Consider the following 23,545-nt stretch of genomic DNA (forward strand, 5'->3'; position numbering starts at 1 on the left):
TTATTTTAAGATGAGCTCCCACTATGGAGAGCTACCATCCTCTGCTCCCCAGGTGCTGGAATTGAAGCATGCTCCGCTGTGTCCAGTTCTTACTCATATTTTATAGACAATAAAACTGAGTTTCACAAGGACCATGCACAGTTCAAATAGTAAAATGGAGGCCAGACCCAGGACTTGGATTTCTTTTAGGAACACAAGCCATCTTTGGGAAAAGAGCATACAACAAGCACATAATAAGGAAGTGTATGCCATTGCTCATAAAATCCCACATTCAAGTTATTCTAGCTCAAGGGTAGCACACACAATCCAGCAAAGCACTCACTCCTGCACTCCAGTGAGCACCTCTGGCTGACAGCTGCCAAGGAGCACTCAGAAAACAGGTGTGCACACCATCTTCAAAGACCTTGAGTGGAACCCAGTGGAGGAGGAGAGTGGAGAGCTGCTACGGAGATGAAGTTCATTGAAAGTATGAATTTATATGATGTCCAAAGCAAACCTGTTATCCTTATCCCTTGCTAATGACCGGCTTTTGAGACAGGCAGAGAGTCAGTACTAAGAGCCACTAAAGTGGGCGGGTCCAGATACCTACAGGGACTGCTGCCAATGGTAGCCAGTGATTAGAGAAGTTATTCAGCAGACTTTTCTCTGAGGGGACAAAGCTTGATTTACTAAGGCTGGTACTCCCTGTGGCCAGAGGAAAAACTATGAACTCTTAACTCCTTGGGCCTAGCAGGAAAGAGAAAATTCATACACATACATTGAGTGGACAAAACAAAAGGCAGAGTCCAATAACTTTATACACATATATATACATGCATACAGACCAACAGACAGACATGAGACATTCATACATAGAATGGTTAGAGCAAAGCTCCAACATGCAGCCTCCAAGCATTTCATGCATATACATACATACACACACACACACACACAGTCGGTGGATGGGGCAAGCTACAACACATGCCCAGACAAGCTTTACATATATACATACGTATACATAGTTCATGGGTAGAAGGAACAATGTGTAAACCCCCACTCACACAAATCTTACACATACACAGATATACACATAGTTGATGATATACACGTAGTTGAGGAATGGAAGGAACAATGTTCTAGTCACTCATTCTTTATTCTTATATATATAGCTTTCTTATATATAGCTTATATATTCCAAAATAAACTTTCAAGCAGTATAAAATTACATTTTAGTGATTAAATTTTAGTTTTAGTGATTGATTGTGAAAAAAAAAGTATGTTCCCCAATAGCTTTACAGGAAATAACATGTAGTACAGGTTAAAAAAAAAAGTTATTTGCTATAGAGTAACAAAGTGTAAACAAGGCAGTTTTCCCAGTCAGTTTCTCTTACTGGAAAGAAGCAATTTGTGATTACAAAGAAAGGAATAATTATTTTATTTATCTCTAAATGTAATCTCATAGGAATCTTAAAAGAATCACAAATCTAAACGTTTATATAAAAATCAGATGAACCTTATATTCTTAGACTTCATCAGCAATATTTAATAAATCATGTCAGGAAGGTGAGGGCAAAAGTGCTATAAAAATGGGTATCAATCAGCAGCAGCCCAGCCTCAGTGAGAGTCATGTCAGCCAGTGTTGCCATTGTTCTTGTTCCCTGGCCATAAAAGGTCCCTTGCTTAATAAGAGTGTGCCTTTCTGAACTTCAAATTGTTTCCTAAGGTTTCCTACATCAGAGGCAGTCATAAAAATGTCTCAATTTAGCTCCACTAATAATTTTATTTTCCAAATGTTTTCCAAGGGTGGTGGTCATTGCTGAAAATGTCTCTTAAGTTCTTCTCTAGGGTGGTGATGGAATCAAGCTGCTCCCGTAGCAATGCCTGAAAGAGACTGAGCATTATCATTGTGAGTGCCAGGGTTACTGTCCTGTGAGGGCTGGAAGCCCCCTCGGGGTTTCCATAGAACTCTTAGATTAGAGGATTTGAGAGCAGCAAGCAGAGCCGAACTCCACAACAGCTTGAAGTCCTCAGGACTCATGGTACCCCGGGTTGTGCCACACCAAGGCTCACCCATGTGGCTATGGTAACTAGTGGACCACATTCCATGAGTTCTAAAGCTATGTGTTGTTCTTCCTGTGCGGCCCTGGGCAATCCCTTAATCCTAACAAGTGAGATTTTCTTAGCCTGTGGTAAGCAAAATGAATCACATACCTTCAGAATCCAGGTGTGTGTAACTTTTTGTCAAGTGGCATATCTAAGATAATGTAGAAAACCAGACATAATTTCATATGGAGACATCGCAGTCTAAGTCTGTCAAAATTCAGAACAATCCACTAATTTGCCGTTAAAACTGAGACCATTATGAATACTGTGAGTGCCCACCCTACACACATAACCACATCATGTTTACCATATTTGCGTCCCTGCAGGTAATGCAAGACAGACATAAGGCAGTCCAAAAATGTAACGTGTGTGCTATTGCCAAGAAGGCATTGTGAACTCAACATTAGCAGACACCACTCTCTTCACCAGAACCCCTTTGTTGACATCCCAGCATAGAATAGGAACTTGAAGAGTCATAGACCGTCAACTAAAGATCATAACCCACTTTCCACACCCTACTCCCATCTGTATGTAATTCTGCCCCAACCTCATGTGGTTTTAGTACTTGCTAACATAGCTGGTAGACCAGTTAGTTCCTGAAGAGTGCACACTACCTAGGCAGCTATGACAGAGTTGACTTAAGCAATGTGGCTGTTTGGGGGTCAGTAACCCCATCCTCCTGCAAGTAAGGCCAATAGGCTCATTGATTTAATAAGCCACACTGCATTGGGATCCTTACTTTGGTCTGCCATTAGTTCCCTGTGTCCAGTGAGTAGATATGTATTCATATCTCTTCAGAGTGTACATACCACGGTTACACTATCATATACACAATTTACACCATGGTTGCAGAAAAATAAAGACAAGGGTTTAAGAAAATCCTTCAAGCTGACCATGGTGGCGCACACCTTTAATCCCAGCACTTGGGAGGCAGAGTCAGGCAGATCTCTGAGTTCCAGGGACAATCTGATCTACAAATCAAGTTCCAGGATAGCCAGGATTACATAAAGAAACTCTGTCTTGAAGAAAAGGTCAGGGTAGGGGGATTAAGAGGAAATCACTCTCCCAATTTTTCTAATGATACCACCACTACTAGCAAATAGGTATCAGGCCAGAATGGTGGTTCTTAAGCAGTTTCCCCCTTTAGGTTACATTTGCAATGCTTAAAATATGTTTAGCCGCACACTGAGGTAGAAGGCTACTGTTGGCATCCAGTGCATCCAGTGGGAGGTGGGACTGACACTTAGCTGGTAGAAAGTCAAGGATGCAGCTAAATATTCTGTGCCATACAATAGATAGCCAATACTGTTGGCTGTTGAGGAAACAAAGCACATGAAGTGTATTTTCAAGCATAAGTTGTATTGATTAAAATCAGGTTTGAGGCTCACTCCATGGCATAGAACCCATACACAAAACTGCTAAAGTGATCGAGAGCCTGAGACTAGGTAGGTCATGGGCCCTAGGGGAAAACCCACCACTGTTACTATTCTAAAGGGACAAAGCAATAAAAGCACTCCCAATGACATGCTACTAGACCATGGATCAGTACCTCACTCAACCCTCATCAGAAAAGATTCCTTTACATTAACTCTGTAGATGCAAAGACCCACCACAGGACAGTGTGCAGAGAGAGATTCGGTCCAAAGTGAGATATCAAACCCTCCCCTGGAAGATCAGGGATCTGTTTATGTGCGAGAGGAAGCAGGAAGATTGTAAAAGCCAGAGGTGGTTGCTGACGCTAAGGAAGCAGCATCTTCTAGGCCTGACAGGAGCGAAACACAAATAAACTCACAGAGCCTGACCTGAACTAGTTCACACCAGACGATGTCAGCGCTGAGAGTGTGAGCATAAGTCCTACCCACTAACCAAGAAGCTATTCGTAATTGATACCTGCTGGGAAAGGGAAATCAGTTTTCTCCCATGGAGTATCCTGGGGTACATCAACCATACTTCAGGGAAGGCTCCATGTCCAAGAGTACTTAGTTGGCCAACACCAACAGACTGGAGTTTGGGGGATTTGTCTCCTTTTGTTGTTATTGTTTTTGTGGGCTTTTTGTTTTGTTTTTTGTGGGTTTTTTTTTTTGGTCCATATTTTTTGTCCATTTTTGCTTTAATTTTTGTTTTCCATGACTTGTTTTGGTTTATGAGAGAATAGGAGGTTGCATGGTTAGGGTGATGGGGAGGAGTTAGGAGAGGGAAGAATATGCTCAAACTATATATGATGTGAAAAATCAATAAAAAATAAAAGATGAAAAGTTTAGAAAAAAAGTGACTATAATAGATAAATATAAAATGTGTATATGGTTATCTCTCTTGGAAATACTGCCCCAGAAAAGTTTGCACTTACTGCATATGATGAGATTTTAATTGTCTACCTGGCTGAAGCACATGGTGCCAGAGGGTTGATGAAGCACTATTCTGTGTGCTTGTCTATGAAAGAGTAACATTCAAATCAATGGATTTAATTAAAGCAGATTGCCCTTCATGGCCTAAGTGGGATTCATCCCTTCCTTTAAAAACCTGAACAGAAAGGCTGCCCCCTCCCTCCCTCCCAGTAACAGAATTCTAACTGAAAAACCGGCTCTTCCTAAGGCTATACCAGTCTCTTGGTCTTCAGCACTCAACTGGGACACTGACTGGACTCTGCTGATTTGGGACTTAGCCTCTATACTTGTGTGAGACCATTCTTGTAATACATATTTATGTATCTAGACATTTGATTCCTTGGAGAGCCAGGAGTAACAAACACACTGCCTGTGAGACTTGGTAGTTTGCGATCTTGTTTTATAAGAAGGCTAAGAAACGCTGTTCTTAATGGTTTGTTACAGGGATAACTCTTTTACTGAGCATTAACTGTTCCAGTATTGGAGCAGGAACTTGAGTTACAGACATGCCTAATGCCTTGTGGGACAGTTTAACACACATAAGCTAATCTTGTACTCAATTGCCGCCCTTCAAGCCCAATCCCTTAGCCAGGCTCATTTAACAAGGCAGCTAGTAGATGGTGACTGCAAGTGTTCCCTGATGTCTCTCACAGTGGACAGCGGCAGCCTGGCTCTCACTACTTGCAGGTCAGATTCAGATAGTATGCAGAAACTCTTCCACAAGCAGTTTGTGCTTGTTTTGCAAGTATAAAGGTTGATGCTGAGTTAGAAATCTCCTACTGTATGTATTTGCATTTTCTTTTTTTTTTAATTTTCAAGATTTATTTTATTTATGAGTACACCATTGCCGTCTCCAGACACACCAGAAGAAAGCATTGGATGCCATTACAGATGGTTGCTGGGAATTGAACTCAGGACCTTTGGAAAAGCAATCAGTGCTCTTAACCACTGAGCCATCTCTCCAGACCAAAAAGATCTCTCTTTTTTTTTTTTTCGGAGCTGGGAATCGAACCCAGGGCCTTGCGCTTCCTAGGCAAGCGCTCTACCACTGAGCCAAATCCCCAACCCTCCTCTGGCATTTTTAAATGAATAATTATAAATTGTCTACAGCCATGGCAGAAAACCCTCACACCAGAGGGTAACCCTCAAACCAGTACAGTAAGGCCGTACTTCAAGGCTGAATATCTGACAATACTTCACTAATCTCTAATGAGTAGATTTAAGAGACTTTTTCAATTTTTATGTGTATAGTTTGCCTGAATAAATGTCTATGCACTATGTGCATGTAGTACCCAAGGTGGCCAGAAGAGGGCATCCGATCCCCTGGGACTGGAATTACAGACAGTTGTGAGCTACCCTATGGGTGCTGGGAATCAAACCTGGGTCTTCAAGAAAAGCAGCCAGTGCTCTTAAACACTAAGCCATCTCTCCAGCTGCAAAAGGAGATGTTGCAATCTACTTGTTCTGCCTGGGTCTCTCCAATGTATGAGAAAAAGAAAAGAAAAGCAAAACAAAACCAAAACAGTAAGAAAGCCGTTGAAGTTAAGTATATGTTCTCCAAATCCTTGTTTGTTTTTCTCTCTGTATCATCACAAATGGCAAAGCTAGATGTAATTTCAGAGCATTTCCCCAGTTTAGTTCACGTTCCTGTTAGACTATAACCATATTTGGGGCAAAGTGGATAGCCCTGACTTTGTAATAATCGCCAAAGATTTACACATGTTTCTAAGGATAAATTTGGGAAGGTTTTGCCTTGACGTACCCAACAAATCTCTGAAACAACCCATAGCAACTGCTTCCGAGCGTGAGCAGATGTTGGTTTTTATAGACTCTCCCTGAGGAGAACATTTATAGGCATGGCATTTTAGCACGACAGGCTTTCTGAGCCTAAATAAAATGCACCCAGCAGAGCCTGGAGAGATCCGTGCTTCCTGTATGTGGCAGGTCTGCTTAAAGAATGAGATCAGAAAGCAAAAGAGAATTCACGACTTCATGTAATTCTTTATGTACCATTAGTATTATGTGGTATCACTATAAATATGAATGTTCTAAATGTCCCAAAAGCATGTGAATTACCGAGAGGACCAAAATGGAGATGGTACCCCAGTACGACCTGTCCAGACTGCCGGAAAATACAGCACTCAAGCAGCAAACGTTGCCCGCCCAACAGCTAAATTTATCTGCCTCCATCGTCCTCTCTATCTTCTTCGCCACAGGAGGATTCTGCCTCTCTGTGGGCGTCATCCTTCTATTGTTTGCGAAGAGCACCAAGGAAATTGAGGTTTGTCCTGTGTTACCGTTTTATTTCCAAAGGTTCTCAGTTTGGGACTTTAAATGGGAGTAATCGGTTTAAGAGCACAGCCCCTCCACAGGAAACCAGAAATGTCTGGATCCACCCAACTTTGGGCTGGGAGGGATGCAGATTGAAGAGCCCACAGCGGTGACTTCAGTCATTCCTATTTTCAAAGCTGGTTGCCTCCGGCCACATGTATGTACTCGAGCCTGGCTAAGTCAGATGGCATTAAAGAAGTGAGCAAGCGGGAAACGGGTGAAAGAAGAGAGACCAGCTCAAAAGACTGCCAGACCCCAGTAATCCCATTCAGATTCCGTGATAGGACACAGAGCACAAAATCAGAGCTTCTTAAAAGCATGTGCACCTTTAAATGTTACTCTTGTGAAGTTAACATGTCATGGTTGTAGTTGCTTACTGGGCACAGTGATTTCTTTTTTCAGTACATGCTTACATATATGTATGTGTGTATACACACACACACACACACACACACACACACACATGAGCAAATCAAGGGAATTATGATCTTTCTCTCCTTGTCACTTGTGACTACGTTCTAGTTCCTCTCTCCTAGATGTTCATGATGCATATAGGAAGTTACTGTGAACCATAGACACAGTGCTGTGTTGGGCAGCACAAGGATTGTACTTTCTGTACAAGGTTTGCATCGTCCAGCTACACTCTTTCCTCCCACTGCCCTTCCTAGCCTCTGGCTAAGGAACTATTCTGCCTGCAGATGAACCGTCTAAGATTTGTTATATAAGTGAGACCACGCAATATCTGTTGTCCTAATATTCCCCGTATCCATTCATCTTGCTGCAAATGACAAGATTGTGAGTTTATGACCAAATAATGTTCCACTGTAGATACATAATACCATTTTATTCATCTGTCAGTGGACAATGAGATTGATTCCATAACATTATGAATAGGACAGCAAAAAAAAAACCACATATGGGTATCTCTTTGATGTGCAAATTTCATTTTCTCCATCTATACACTTGTGAGATGGCCAGATCGTATGATAGGCCCACCTTTTTGAAGAATCCCTATACTGTTTTCTGGAGTGGCTATACTAATGTACATCTCCATGGCGGTATGTAAAAAGCTCATGTGTATCCAACAGCTGTGGTGCAAACCCTTGATCCCAGAACTTGGGAGGCAGAGGCAGTAGGTTTTCTGTGGATTCAAGGGCAGCTTGTTCTGCCTGCCGAGTTCCAGTCTAGTCCATGAAACTTGCCCATGCTGAAAGGGACGGGGACATCAAAGCTTGAAAGCAAGGCTGATTTTCCTTTTAAAAACAGCTCGTTTTATTTGCTTCTCCATCAGTTTTTTTCATAACTTTCTTCCTTAGGAAGGAGGATTTGGCAAGTGTGGGGGGCGGGGACATGGGCGTCAGTCTTCACTAAGAGGCAGTCATTGTTGAATTATGTCACCTATGTCTCATGATAGTGACCCCATCCGTCACTGGCTGTTGGCTAAGACTAAATAACTATTAACAAGATACTTCTGTCCCATGACATTGAAGGGTATTTTCCATTCTTTGAGTTCTTTTCTTATGTTTCGGACAGGGTTGCCTCTAGTACCTTACTGGGGAGCCAGGAACACCCAGAGGGTAAACCTCCCGTTTGCACAGAAAAATTTTGTTTTTGTTGTTGTTGTTGTTGTTGTTTTAATTTCACCATTCAGAGATTCAACATGGAATCTATGAGATAAAGTGCACTCCCATGTGACATCACTTGTAGACACTGGAATTCAAATATAACACTGCAGCCATAAGGGGATTTTGGCCACATGGGAGCCTCCGTTCCCTTGGTTCGGTTCAGTGTGCTGTCTGTGCTGGTTCTTGACTGGCATGCTATCCTGTTCCTTAGGGCTCTTTATATAGTTCTACACCCAGAAAAGGCATGAATATTATCAAAGTAATCATTCAGGCCATGTCATACATATATAAAGAATGGTGACTTAAAGCCCCCGTAGCACATGAGCGAATTTACACTTCACGTTCAGCTTCTGGGCCTTTGCAAGATTCAATGCTTCTTCTCTTTCCTGTTAGTTTTCTCTTCAAAAGAATCCTCCATCCTATTGGCACCTTACCAAAGAAAAAAGCCACGCCCTTGCTCCTCTGAGCTTCCATGGGCCCAGAATCCTCCCACTACTCTTCCTCATAGGCAGGGAAGAAGAATCTGCCCACAGGATTGGGGAGCATGCAGCCCCCTGAGCCCTTTTCTCTGAGCCTCCCCTCCCACTCTTCCGGCTGCGGCCTCCCAGAACTGACTGCCGGCTGCTTTGCCAGAGCACACAGGGATCACCCACTTGGGACATGTGACTCTTTTTTAAAAGAATTCATTATACAGTTTTTCAGAGGATTTAACTTTCAAAAGGCAGAACACAACACCTTCTCGAGCTGAGAACTATTCCACATACGTCAATGATATTAGTTTGGAAATGTTTGCCGTCCCGTTTGGTCACTTTCAGTAACTGCTTTCAGAGGACATGCAAAATAATTAATATGAATATTTTCCATACAATAAAATGGAAAAATGGGGAATGAATGAGTTCCCTGTGAAGGTGATTAGACTCGGGCTGTGGGCAGTTTTCACAAACCCTGACTAATACCTTCCAAGTAGCCTCTCCTGTGACTAAGAAGGACAGCAGCGTCATCCCAGCAGTTCACATAAGTGTGCAACAGACACATGGAGTTCTGGGCCAGTGAAAAATGCCTTCAGGCGAACAAATGAGAGGCTGTGAGAAGGCTTCCTCCCAAGTACCCGAGAAAAGCTTGCCCCCACAGCAGGCCTCTAGGCATGTCACAGGTTCCCTCTCGTGGGGGGGGGGGAATAGAAGACTTTGGGGTGGCTCTCGCATTGAGTTTTAAGATGTGGACTCACATAACCTTTAAGTGAACTATTGTTTTTCGCTGCCTGACAGATAAATTACACGAACATGTGTGCAAATTGCGCTCAGCTACGGGAAGATAGTTCTAATTTTGACAAAGAATGCAACTGTTCTCTTCCCTTGTACCTTCCGGAGAAAATGGAGGTGAGTTCAGCCAACTTCACGCTCGCGTGCTTCCTTGTATCTCTCCGTGATGGGTTTGCAATTTCCATCAGATCCTCTCCAAAACCTGAAAAATACAAGAAATAAAGAGAGGTCCAGAATGCAGAGCACAAGGATACGCCTTTGAAATATCTTTGAGAAGCAGATACAATACATTTCTCAATTAAGTTTTGATTACTAGGTAAAACCATGGAGCCATTAAAAAAATCCGTTCTCAGTTCTTACTCCTGGGATCAAATCTAAAGGGTGACCGTAGCTCTATGCTCTGAAGTCATTCTGCACAAAGGTCTGGGTTCCAAGGGGCCTTATGAGGCAGGAACTGATCACAACAGGGTTACTAAGGTAGGCTCTCCCCAGGAGACGAGAGTACTGCACGTGTCCTAAGCCTTCCTGTTGGGCTGCTGAACAGTCTTACTGAGCCTACGACTTTCCTCTAGTCCTTACCCAGCTCCCTTCCCAACTTCTGAATTCCTCTTTCCTTCTTGAAGCCCCAGCATAGTTAAATTTTTGAAGGAAGAAAAAAAAATCTCAAAGATAAAACCTAGTATCAATTCCCATCTGTCTGTGTCTTTGCGGAAAGCACAGAACTTGCAGCTAAGCCGTTGGTCCTCTACCAGAGCCTGAGCCTCCGCGGGCTTCCAAGTGCCTAGCATGCTTTCTGACCTGCGCATGCTCAGTGACTACAGTTTCAAGTTACAGCACCTAGATTTTCTTTGAAACGGCATGACAGGGTCTGGGGCGCTTACATAATACACAAAATGTTTCCTATTGTACGTTTCTGAATGAAAGATAGAACTCACCACCAGACCACCGCCCGCAGCTTTGGCGCAGTACAGAGACAAGCACAGGCCCCCCTGCTCAGTCGTGTACACAAACCCACAGTCAAGCCAGCCAGCCAGCACCTCCTTCTGGTCACTCCAGACAACTCTCCCACAAACTCAGAACCACACCCCATACAGTCCTCTCGGTGAGGTGGTTCAACTAAAACCAGGTCACTATTGAAACACTCAACACACCAGACCCAATCCATCCCAAAATAAGCACAATAATGCTATCTACCCCATTGCTCCTAGACTACCATTTAGTACAACGAGACTAGAGGCCTCACAGGTTTTAACACATCACCACAAACAAGAGGTCGCTATCCTAAAGCTCAACAGCCGTGGCTGCTGTGGCTACTCCTGCATCCCGCTGTGTCACAGAATAAATATACTGCAGGTCAACACAGTCTCCAGCAACATCTTTTTTTCTCTCTCTCCATCTTTATTAAATTGGGTATTTCTTATTTACATTTCAAATGTTATTCCCTTTCCCGGTTTCCAGGCCAACATCTCCCTTACCCCTCCCCCTCCCCTTCTATATGGGTGTTCCCTCCCCATCCTCCCCCATTACCGCCCTCCCCCCAACAATCTAGTTCACTGGGGTCCAGCCTTGGCAGGACCCAGGGCTTCCCCTTCCACTGGTGCTCTTACTAGGATATTCATTGCTACCTATGAGGTTGGAGCTCAGGGTCAGTCCATGTATAGTCTTTGGGTAGTGGCTTAGTCCCTGGAAGCTCTGGTTGGTTGGCATTGTTGTTCATATGGGGTCTCGAACCCCTTCGGCTCTTTCAGTCCTTAATACCCAGCCTGTTCTTCACGAACAAGGTCATTAACCTTTGCCTGCTGCTAAGAACACTAGCAAATACTGGATGAGCAGCAGCTCCCTCTTAGTCAAGCCATACGTCCTCTTACCGGGGAAAATCACTGGGATGTTGTTGGACTTTAATTTCTCAAATCACATCAACTACACAAGTCTCCAGCTTCCTACTGCTGCGAGCCTTTAATACAGTTCTCCCGATGTGACTCCCCCCAACCATAAAATCATTTCCCTTGCTACTCAATAACTGAAATTTCGCAACTGTTAGGAATCTTAACATAAAAATCTGAGTTTTCCAATGGCCTGAGGCAACGACCCCTGTGAAAGGATTGAGCCTTGAAGGGGTGGGTGAGCCACAGGTTGAGAACCACTTCTCTACCTGGAGTTACCATACCCAAGAAGCTGCTGAGATAGCTTAGACCAGTGCTGCTGACGTCCCAACTGTTTTAGATTGACCAGGGACCCCGAAAAGAAACTTGCATTTCATCAAGGAAAAATATTGATATTGAAATCTTGTGAACAGTATTTTTAAAGCCTTAGAACATGGTATGCATAACATTTTTCCTGGTGCTACCAAAAAGAGACGATATTTGTAAACCTGAAGTTGAGGTATTAAAAGCAGGAAGCCTAAAACTGGCATGGTGGTGCGTGCCTTTAACCCCAGCACTCCAGAGGTAGAGGCAGGCAGGCAGGCAGATCTCTAAATTCAAGGCCAACTTGGTCTCATGCCACCCAGGGCTACACAGAGAGACCCTGTCTCTGTCTCTGTCTCTGTCTCTGTCTCTCTCTCTCTCTCTCTCTCTGAGTTTCTAGTTTCTACTTTCTACTTTCTAAAAAGAAGCTTCCATTTCCCATCAGTGTTTTGTGTAATGTTGTCTGTTTTGCGGGGGGTGGGGGGAATGAGTTGATCATGTTTACAAATATTCCAATGAATTCATCTATTTGCTCCTTATTCTTCTATGCAGGGCGATGTTTATATGTACTACAAATTGTACGGTTTCTATCAGAATCTCTATCGATATATTTTATCAAGAAGCAATAGCCAATTGGTGGGTAAGGATATTTGGGTAAGTTCCATTTGGTGTAATGTTCTCTTCTTTTGTGTTAAGCCAGGTGGTCATTTCCATCTAAAAGACAGACATGGGGTGGGCCTCGGCATCCAGGTTTTTAAAGGTAGAACTGTTTGCTTCATTCTTACCTGAGGCGAAGGGGCTGAGCAGGTTAGGTAAGCATTATCAGGAGAGAGAGAGAGGGCACTGTCCCCTGTAAACCAGGCAGTGTGGGTGCTAGGCAACCAAGTAATTATCCTTTCATGAATTTTGAGAGACCTTGGTCTCTATTTGGTTCACCTGCTAACCATGTTTGTCTTCCTTTCTATAATCAGAGCCCTCGATTCATCCTACTTAAAGGAGAATTTCCTGAATAAAAGCCTTTGGTTTAACTAGGTATCTTTGTGGACCCAGAGTTATAATTTTTTCACTGTTAGCAGTTCATATATGTCAGACATATATGTCTGTGGAAGTGTTAACCTAAACCTGTTTATCAAGCAACTTCCCTGTGATGTAATCTAGCTATGGAACCTGACCCCAGGGACTGTCTGAATCTGGTGCACTTTAACAGGAAGGTTTTAAAAACTGTTTTCATTTAACCTACTGCGATACTCAGCAAAGCAAGGTAGAAATCCTTCCTGCAAATATTTCTGACGTGCTCCGTGTTGTCAACAAGGAAACAACACATCTAGACACCCACAAGCACACATATCTCCAAAGAATGAACGTTTCCTGGTCTTAGTGTGTCAGAAAGCCCGAGGAACACAGAGAGCGGTCCGTCCATCCACTAACGAGGGTCGACGCATCTGGCCGCTGGCCTCTCTCTCAATAGTCTAAGAGTTTGCCAAAAGCACTTCTAATTGATACATCATCTTGCAAACAGGATACTACAAACTGTTCTCCATTCCAAGTGTCCAAAAATGACACTCCCATCATTCCCTGTGGCGCGATTGCCAACAGCATATTCAACGGTAGGTGACTTTTTCCTAACTCTTTCATAACTATGTGAGCCCCTCCACATCCGGGATGTTACCCGGGCAGCTGAGTGGCTGGGGTTTTTTTTCCCTTGCTTAGTGCCAAATATTTTATCCAGGAAAAGCCAGAGCATTGATGTCTGGCGTTTCATTTGTAAATAACTTTTCCCTCACCAGCAATCTGAAGGAATAGTCAGGAAACATAAGTTAAATGGAACCAAAGAATATTTTTCAATAATTGGCCCAGTGTTGGTAAAGGAAAAAATGATCTCATGAGTCAGCGTCGATGGCACGTGGGTGTGTTGAGTATCTGAAAAAACAAAACAAAACAAAACTACCTCTAATTTGTTTGTCATCTGGGTCTGGGTCTGGGTCTGCATTTTGAAAGGTGGCAAAATGACTACCTAACATGTCCACTGTAATTTTAAATTTGTTTCAGATACCATAACTCTTTCATACAACCTGAACTCATCTACACAGATAGAAGTCCCGATGCTAAGGAGTGGGCTTACATGGTGGACAGATAAGTATGTCAAATTCCGGAATCCGAGAACCAGCAACTTTACTAGTACATTTGCAGGTACGAACCAGAAAGATATCCCACCCCCATCAACTCTTTCTCCCTCCCCTCCCCCCTCTCTGTTTTCATGAGACAAGGTATTTCTGCATAGATGTCCTGAACTCGATGTACAGACCAGGCTACCCCAGAACTCACAGGGTTCTGCCTCCAGGGCACTGAGATTAAAGGCATATGTCATCATGACCTGTTCCTTGAGGTGTCTTTTCTGTTCTTTGACTCCTGTTGTTCTAACTTTCCCCATCTTGGGCACTACCATTGACTTCTCCCTATTAGAAATATGAAGTAATTGGTTCTGTGTTTTGTTCCCATTAACTGTTAAGAAAAAGCAAATGTCTTAGGAAGTTTGTGTTTAAGCTGTAATTTATTTTGTAACAGGATACATTTTTTTTCTTGTCTGATGTTTTGTGTGTTTTTTTTAAGACAAGGTTTCTCTGTGTAGCTTTGGCTGTCCTGGAACTCACGGTGTAGACTAAGCTGACCTCAAACTCAGAGATCTATCCGCCTCTGACTTCAGAGTCCTTGGATTAAAGGCAAGTACCACCATGCCTGTCTTCAACTGGATACACTTTTTAGAATAAAAAATAACTTTTTTCGTAATTGAAATTTTCATGTATTGATTTATAAACCAATATAGTATTGATGGGCCTATAAAATAGCTCTACGCAAATCTACTTTAAAAATTTTAAACCTACTTTGAACAATGCTGGTTTTTCAAAAATTTAAATATATAAATGTATATTAAACATCTTTTAAAATATTTCTTTTGTTATTATCAAAATGTTTGAAGATAATACAGAAGATAATTTTTTCTCCATCTTTATTAAATTGGGTACTTTTTATTTACATTTCAATTGTTATTCCCTTAATCCAAATATTTTCATGGGCTTTTTTTACTTCATAGGTGGTTTTTTTCCCTATTTTTGAATTTCTCATTAAGTTCAGACACTAGCATATAAATCCTGGACTTTCTCAATATCACTTTATTCTGGCACAGAAATCTTTCAACCAAAAGTACCAACAGTCTTTATAGAAACCAAAATAATTCAAGACCTAATTATGAAATGTAAAAAAGTGAGTCTTATTTGGAACTCTCACTGTGGAGTGTGTTCAATTATAATGTTCCCTCATTTGGAAACTTAGTTTTCTTTTTTTTTTTAGATTTATTCATTTATTTTATGTATATGAGTACAGTGTTGCTCTCTTAACACATACCAGAAAGGGGCATCGAATCCCACTACAGATGGCTGTGAACCACCATGTGGTTGCTGGGATTTGAACTCAGGACCTCTGGAAGAGCAGTCGGTGCTCTTAACCGCTGAGCCATCTCCCCAGCCCAGCTTAGTTTTCAATAAGGATTGTTCACAGAGTCTTTCTTCACATGGTATCATTTCCGACATTACCTATTTTGCATACTTTAAGAAAAGATTTTCAATTATCTTTCACAAAATGCAAGTTAAAGGGCTTGCTCATTAGAAAAGAAAAAGTCCGGGCTCAACATGAGTTGTTGGTGCGCAGAAGCGTTCCTTAACGCTTCAGGTCTTCTGAAAAGTCTGTTTAAAGAATGATAGTCATGCTGACGTGTATAATGTCTTGTGGCATTAATGTGATTAATGTATGCTCCATACCTGTTTAAGGACATTTCCTCTCTGTTGTTCTCCTATTTACTGAGGGAATTAGCTTCACTCTGGGTTTCTGCTCCACCAAATTTGCACATCTTCTATCACTGCAAAAGCAAACCATTTAAAGTTCCTAGCTGAGTTATAGTAACATCTATAAATGCCAGATTGTTATCTTAACGATTGACTTTCTAAGGGCCTTGCTTTGATTCTGTGAGAAGTTAAACCCAGGGGTTTAGTATTGCCTTCCTGAAGACATTCACGTAAAACTGGCTTCATCTGACTAACAGTTCACAGTTTATTCTTTGCTAATGAAGGCAACACACTAAGGCCATTTCTTTGGCTATGAAAAATATTTTAAATAAAAACTCAGAAACTAAGGAGAGAGCTCAGTGGGCAACGTGCCTGCTGCACAAGCCCGAGGACCAGGGTTCACATCCCAGTTACCCACATAAAGGCCGGGTGTGTCAGTGCCTACTTGTGACCACAGTGCTGGGGACAGGGAGCAGGAGGAAGCAGAGCTCCCAGCCAGACATTTTAGCCAATTGGTGTGCTCTAGGTTCAGGAAAGACCCTGTCTCTAAAGATAAGGTGGAAGATACCCAGTGTTGGTTATGAACATACGCATAATCATACACATACACACACATGTACACATATGCACAGATATAACAACATACATGCATACACACACATGCATACACACACATGCACACACACACACACACACACACACACACACACACACACAGGAATGGTGTACGACCATCCCAGGTCTAAGGAATCTGGAAAAAGAGGACCACAAACTTCAGGCCAATCTGATACACAGAGTGAGACTTTGTCTCAAAAGCTATGTAGACAAGAAAAAAATAAAAGTGAGTCCATTTCGTTCTTATTTTCTGGGAACAGGGTCTCACAGTCTCACTCTGGCTAGCCTTGGACTCAGACATCCTCCGACCCCTGACTGCTGAGTACTAGGACTAACGGTGTGGTCCTAGTGAAGGCGTGCCAGGGGAGGATATATGAATGGACGGTCTGTAGGAGGTAAAGCCATTGTCTGGACACAGTCCTCACTCACAGACTTTGCATAAGTTCAGATGTTCTCACTTACGCCTTCTGTTTCCACACGGTCAGCAGCATCACTGTTGCTGCCATGTGGGATGACGTCAACCAAACCATGTCATCCTCATCGACCGGAAGACAATGCACTTATTTTACATGGACCCTGCATTCCGGCTGCTGGCTCTTCACAGTTAAAAGGATTGACTAGCAAATAAAAGACTGGAACCAAATGATACCCAGTGATGTGTTCAGAGCCTACAGTGAAGTGACCGTTGAGAGTGCAAGCACACCAGCAGGACCGCTCAGCGTCTGTTTCCTGTGTAGGCTACATGAACACAGACCTGGACCTATCATTGCCTGAACTCCAAACCCTAACCGTCAACCCCTCTGAGTTACAGCCTGCTGACCTCACACATTTAACAGGCAAAGTCAGAAACTGCACCGTGGCTGGCTGGAAGGCTGAACAGCTGGCAGGGGTCACAGTGATCCCTTAGATTGTGTTTTGACTAAGAGGTCCCTGCTTATCTTTCCAACACAATCACAAGTTCAGGAAGTCACCCCATTCATTGCACACGAACATCTCACCATCGTCTAGGCAAGTCCACATCCAGAGGCTGTAAGAATGAAGTCACGTGCACATAGACTGCTCGGGATACATTCTAAATCGTGTGGACTCGTGCACACCAGCCATCAACTGGGGCTGTCCTGTGCTGACCAGGATGGATGGATGGATGGATGGATGGATGGATGGATGGATGGATGGATGATGGATGGATGGATGATGGATAGATGATGGATAGATGATGGATGATTGGATGATGGATGGATGATGGATGGATAGATGAATGGATAGATGATGGATGATTGGATGATGGATGGTGATGGATGGATAGATGAATGGATAGATGGTGGATATGATGAAAGAAAACAAATGACCCAAATTAACTTGGAAAATGAGAAAGTTGATACCGCAGACCAGACCATGTTTCTGACACCATCCAGACACATGGGAGGTGGTGGGATTGGGTGATAGAAAGTCCTTGGAACCAACATTTCTTTTTCTTTTTGAAAAGACTTATTCATTTTATGTCCACTGTCACTCTCTACAGACACACAGGAAGAGGGCATTGGAACATGCATTTCTTTCTTTTTTATAAGATTTTATATATTTGTAAGTACATTGTAGCTGTCTTCAGACACACCAGAAGAGGGCATCAGATCTCATTACAGATGGTTGTGAGTCACCATGTGGTTGCTGGGATTTGAACTCAGAACGTCTGGAAGAGCAGTCAGTGCTCTTAACCACTGAGCCATCTCTCCAGCCCAGAACCTGCATTTCTAACAAAGCTGCATCTGGCACCAGTTATCCCTGGCATACACTGTCTTGGGTCATGGGTACAAGACAAACTAGAAAGCAGCTGGGGACTGTAATGTGAGCCCCAAACACGTACTGTTTAACTAGATTCAATGACTGATGTCTTGGGAAGGGCCAAAATAGGTGGGTTCCAAGGTGTTTACAGAGGAGGATTCTCTAGCTCAGACTTCTTTCCAGAGGAAATATGTGTGGCTAAAGACATGTTCCAGCATGTGAATGTACTCTGCCACCCTTCATGTAGCTTTTATAAACACCTTTTATTTAAAAAGTTTTTATAAAAACAAAAAAATTATAAAAATGAGCTTACAAAAATTATAAACTCATGTCTGGGGGTTTCTGCGAGAAGCAAACAGTCACAGTTAAGAAGAAGTGATGTGGGGCTGGAGAGATGGCTCAGCGGTTAAGAGCACTGACTGCTCTTCCAGAGGTCCTGAGTTCAAATCCCAGCAACCACATGGTGGCTCACAACCATCTATAATGAGATCTGATGCCCTCTTCTGGTGTGTCTGAAGACAGCTACAGTGTATTCATAATAAATAAATAAATCTTAAAAAAAAAAAAAGAAGTGATGTTTTAGTTTTGAGTTTTTGTTTTTGTTGTCTTTGAGACAAGGTATCACTGCATAGCCTTGGCTGACTGAGAACTCACTGAGTCACCTCCCAAGAACCGGGATTGAAGGCATGTGACGTCACACCAACCCAAGAGGCTTCTTACTTATTTTTGAGTCTCCTGTAGGTAGAGGATCTAGCCTTATAATAGCAAAGAAGTTCCTCTCACAATTCGCTGTTGTTGGTTAGCTCTCTGAAATGTAGCATGGATTCCATCAACTTCAGCAGACTGAGTAAGCCTCTTCGGTCCCTTCTTCAAGCATTAATTTGAATTATGTTCCAGGCACTGAGGGAGTAAATGCTCGTGAATGGATGAGGGCACTTCTATTCACAAGGGTGCTCTGTAGGGTGGGGACAACCATGTTCTCTTCAGAAAACAGACTTGTAAGAGTTGTGGAAAAGTCAACAGATGTGTCTAGATGTGTCTCCTGGCTTCCAGCACTAGGCCTGTGATTCCAGTGCTGGCCATCTCCCTCTTCCCTCTCCCCTCTTCCCTCCCCTCTCTCCCGTCTCCCTTGTCCCCTCTCTCTCCATTTATTTATCATGGGGTAAGTGTGGGTTTGTATACAGGGCAGGGAATGGGTGTATTTTATTTATATGCAAGAAGTCAGAAGCTCATTCTCTTTTCCCACTATGTGGGTTTCAGGGAACTCAGGTCTGCAGTCTTGACAGCGTCCATGTTGACCACTGAGCTACTCTACAGACCCTATATCATCTCTCATTAGCCCTACAAAATTATCTTAAACTCTTCCTTAGAATGCTAAAAGCCAATATAATTAATGATTGCATGTTAAACTTATATGCACACTCGTTTTTTTAAAGTCAAATTCCTATTTCTCTTCCATTGGAAATGCAGTTCTTTCTCATAAGGAAGACTGGAGGTAGAACTGACTTTTCTCTGTCGTTCTTCATTTCCCGCCTGCCACAGGAAGTTCAAAGCCTCTGCACTGGGCCAAACCTGTCTATGAACTGGATCTAGAAGACCCAGGAAACAATGGCTTCGTCAATGAGGACTTCATTGTATGGATGCGGACTGCTGCCTTTCCCACTTTCAGAAAACTGTACCGCAGACTCAGGCGTGAGGACTCTTTCGCTGACGGCTTACCTGCGGGCAACTACAGTTTGAGCATCTCCTACAGTATCCTCCTGGGCCATGCCCCTTTCTCTGAGCAAAGGCAAAATCTGGCTACTGGTTGTAGAATTCCTTTAGTCTGCGATGTCCTCCAGGCAGATATGTGGGACACTGGAAAACAGAGAGTGTGTTTTATAGGAATGAGCATAGGAGGAAACCACTGCCCCTTCCAGTGGGGGTCAGGGGTTCACAACTCTGGAACTGAGAGGTCAGGGGGAAATGTGCAAGTTTTCATTACATTACTGTATTTTGGAACTCTCCCAAGAAAAAGAGACCCGAAGAAGTGTTGACTGTGTGGATTTACATCCTTGTTTTAAAAGGAGTTATCAATTATGTAGGACACTTGAGGGTTGGTATAACCTCATTTGTTTGTGCAGATCCCTGATGGTAAAAGTATTTCTGCCTGCCTACTTCCTTCCTTCCTTCCTTCCTTCCTTCCTTCCTTCCTTCCTTGTGACACAGTCTCACTAGGTAGCCTTGGCTGTCCTAGAACTCTCTCTGTAGACTAGCCTGGCTCTAACCTCTTACTGCTGTCTCCCAATGCTGAGATTTAAGATGCTTATCCCCTCGTCTGACATAAAGTATGTCTTCACATGTCTAAGGACATTTGTCATCTCCCTCTACATTTTCAAGAGTAGAAGGTCAGGGTCCCCTCCTTGCTCTTAATGGCTTTCAAGTACCTTCAGCCAAAACAGTGTGCTGAAGTGGCATATGCGGGTTCCTCTGTTTCTTCTACTATCAAATGTCATCACATAACTGTGTCTGAATTATATACTTAACAGGTCTTTTGGTTTTCTTTCTTAAGGACCAACAGCCAGTAGCACTATCAGGTATAGACAAATAGAGGAATATTTTGTCCCCAAGAAGAACCAATAAAGGGTAGGGTCTAGACATCTAAAGCATTGGGAGAAGGCATTGCCATATAGAGTGGGGTGAGATGGAGGAGTCAGGAAAGTAGAGGGGAGGGGTAATAGGAGTCCATTTGGAAGGGAGACTGGAACCGCAGAAACTGACAGGGACCATAGAACTTTTAGACGAAAGTGTGTTAGAGCAAGGGAAGCCCATCTCCCACACTTACTGCCCCAGGAAGTGTGAAGCTTCTGTTCTTGGCCAAACCTACCTATGAACTAGATCCAGACGAGCCAGCAAACAATGGCTTGCTCGATGAAGACTTCTTGGTTCAGTCCATGCCAGGAATGCCGAGCTGTGTGCTGCAGATGTGTCTTCTTCCTCTCTTCAGCTCAGAGCCAGCCAGTGGGAGCTGATGCCTCAGAAACAGACATATGGGCCAAGTTAGGAGACATGTGTTCGAATAACAGATTGTGATTTTTCTCCCTCCAAATTTAAAAATACAAATGTGACTCTTGATTCAAAAAAAACAAATGGAGATTTAACTATAAAGTGTAAGTCTTATCTTTAAGAAGTTATAAGTTTATACCTAATGTATACTAACCATGGTCTCCAGATTTCCCCAAAGTAGGTAGATTTCTTAGGCAGACTCTCATCCAGCTTTGAAACAGCCGCCCAATTAAGTACTCACACCTCTTATAGCATGCCAAGGTTACTAGCCGGGATTCTTCTAGAAGAATCCTCAGCAGGCCAGAGCTGCTCCACACTGAACTGACCACTTCTGCAGTCTCTCTAGCTCCCACCGAGGTTGAATGTGAAATTCATTCATATTCTCTCTCTCTCTCTCTCTCTCTCTCTCTCTCTCCCTTCCCCCCCCCCCCTTTCTCTCTTTTCTCCCAGGACTGAGCAAATGATCTTCATCTAGTACTGGGATGGAAAATACAATATGAAATTTCTCCTTTCTCCTAGATTTCTCCTCCTAGATTTCTTCTTTCTCCTAGAGCAGGTATGCAGACCTCTCCAATGGAAGAGTAGGGATGTCCCTCTGTGAGGTCCCTGCCAACTGACATCCCTGTCTAATCAACCTTTATCTTCTATTGCTTTAAAACAGGGATAGTTGCCTAGTGAGTGTCTCTCAAGTTGAATCTCCTGATCCCGTAGACCTTGTGTCTGTCGTAACAGTAAACATAGGAGAGAGGGCAGAGGAAAGAACAGACAATGCTGCCCTCACCCTTTGCTGGAATGAGTTTGGGATGGGAGTGAAAAAAGGAGGCCATGTCCTAAAAGGGAGACAGTGTTTCTAGTCTCCTCTCTGGACACCGCTCTCCCCCGTGACTTTGCTAACAGCCGCATTTGAATGCTGATCTCTAGATTGTCCGTGTACAACCTCAGTGCTGAGTGTCAGCCCTCTGCTTGCACTACCCATGTACAGCCCGGACAGCAGCACTCCCTCCTACTGAAGAGGGAAATGATGGCCTGTAGGTAAGGAGAGGACTCGCCCTTTCAAAGGAACTGGGAGAACACAGGCAGCAGCTGAGGCAAGGCAGCCCCCAAGAACCAAGTGATAATGAGGAATTCCAGTCTTATTAGAGGGGATGGGGGGTAGACTTGTTCCTAAACATGTTTCCTTGTGCCTTTAGATAGCTCATTGCCAAGCAATTGAAAGGCCTTTAAGGGCTTTGCTGGGAAATGCCTCTGTCCTCTGTGTTGCTATGAGAAGGCTTTGTTTGTTTATTAGTTTCATTTACAAAAGGCACCAGATGTTTAAAACCCTCAAGGCCACAAGCGTCATGAAGATGATATCATTAAAACGCTACGTAGCAAACCCACTTCAAACACTTTCTCACAGGCAGCAGGGACACGGACTTTTCAAAACCCCGACAAATGCACCACTTTTAGATTTAGAGTTCTCACCAAAAATGTTTCTCTGTTCATCCTGACACTTTATTTATTGTTCTTGCTCCTCTGAAAGAATTGGTTCCATTGAAGGGATTAAAGCTGGCCAGTTAAGAAACTTGGCCATTCCTGAGTCTTCTGTTTCATGTACAAAACCTCAGGTTGGCTGTGAGCACTGTCTGTATCCTTTGTGTCACCTTGGACTCACTAAAGGGAGTTAGGTTATCCGTTCACTAGCTATGGGCAAATCCTCCAGATCGGTTTGTGTCGGCATCTGCTTTGTGCACTGTAGCGTTGTTGAGGGAAGCCTTGTTTTGACTGATTTTATTCTAGCAAGATAGAGTCTTATTTGACTGCATGGAAACACGTAAAACAGAATAACCACCTGGATTTTTTTTTTGTCTGTGAAAAAGACCAATTTCATATAACTTAATCTAGTGTGTTTGCACGCGCCATGGTGAGGACAATAAATACTGAGCCAGGTCCTTAACAGATCTTCTTAGATTTTCCAGTGACCATGTTCCAAGGAGAGAAGTCCGTTATCCTTTCCACCCTGACATGGTTCGGGGGAGGAGGCCTTTTCTTGGGACTCACCTACACAGTGACAGGAGCACTGACGCTGTTGGCCTCTTTTGCCATCCTGGCAGTTCACTTGAAACTGAAAAGGAATAAACTGAGTTTCCTGTAGATTTAAAGAGAAGACATGCAGAAGGTGGCAGCAGATGGAGGAGTAATAGAATCAAAGGTCTCCGGCAAACCTTGAGATGTTTCTGAGCCATGTCAAGGAGAGGTGCTGGATTGACGGAATCCAATATAATCCTAACTACACGGATAAATGATGAGGTTCCCAGAGAGGGGCGAAGAGGAGAAGCAAACCTATATGTACAGTGAAATGTTCTTGGAATAAAGATAATACATGTTTGTGAACTCTATACCAAGTGCTAAGAA

The 23,545-nt window shown here is 43.1% G+C and overlaps 1 protein-coding gene and 2 long non-coding RNA genes across 4 annotated transcripts; 1 reads left to right on the forward strand and 2 right to left on the reverse strand.

The window, feature by feature from the left end:
- Positions 1–1,739: 1,739 nt before the first annotated feature.
- Positions 1,740–4,049, reverse strand: LOC134481062 (uncharacterized). Its single transcript, XR_010056270.1, has 2 exons — positions 2,191–4,049; positions 1,740–1,870 (listed from the first exon to the last, which is right to left on the reverse strand). It is a non-coding gene; the product is annotated as an uncharacterized LOC134481062 (long non-coding RNA).
- Positions 4,050–4,683: 634 nt separating this feature from the next.
- Tmem30c (transmembrane protein 30C) lies at positions 4,684–23,529 on the forward strand. Of its 2 annotated transcripts, none has more exons than NM_001105889.1 (8): positions 4,684–4,755; positions 6,531–6,747; positions 9,691–9,801; positions 12,423–12,524; positions 13,390–13,477; positions 13,920–14,060; positions 19,649–19,858; positions 23,101–23,450. In NM_001105889.1, the coding sequence occupies exons 2-8, from the start codon at positions 6,556–6,558 to the stop codon at positions 23,283–23,285; spliced, it is 1,029 nt and encodes a 342-aa protein (NP_001099359.1). In that variant the 5' UTR covers positions 4,684–4,755; positions 6,531–6,555; the 3' UTR covers positions 23,286–23,450. The 2 variants fall into 2 exon arrangements, with proteins under 2 accessions (NP_001099359.1, XP_008766854.1); XM_008768632.4 differs by having other exon boundaries at positions 4,697–5,153; positions 23,101–23,529.
- On the reverse strand, positions 9,717–10,198 carry LOC134481063 (uncharacterized). Its single transcript, XR_010056271.1, has 2 exons — positions 9,974–10,198; positions 9,717–9,886 (listed from the first exon to the last, which is right to left on the reverse strand). It is a non-coding gene; the product is annotated as an uncharacterized LOC134481063 (long non-coding RNA).
- Positions 23,530–23,545: the final 16 nt, after the last annotated feature.

This window comes from Rattus norvegicus, chromosome 11 (assembly GCF_036323735.1).
Source record: "Rattus norvegicus strain BN/NHsdMcwi chromosome 11, GRCr8, whole genome shotgun sequence".
Classification (NCBI taxonomy): domain Eukaryota; kingdom Metazoa; phylum Chordata; class Mammalia; order Rodentia; family Muridae; genus Rattus; species Rattus norvegicus.

Coding starts and splice junctions, on each gene's coding strand:
- Tmem30c (NM_001105889.1), top strand. CDS start 6,556: ATGGAGATGGTACCCCAGTACGACCTGTCCAGACTGCCGGAAAATACA. Junction 9,802..12,422: donor ACCTTCCGGAGAAAATGGAG/GTGAGTTCAGCC, acceptor TCTTCTATGCAG/GGCGATGTTTATATGTACTA. Junction 12,525..13,389: donor TGGTGGGTAAGGATATTTGG/GTAAGTTCCATT, acceptor TCTTGCAAACAG/GATACTACAAACTGTTCTCC.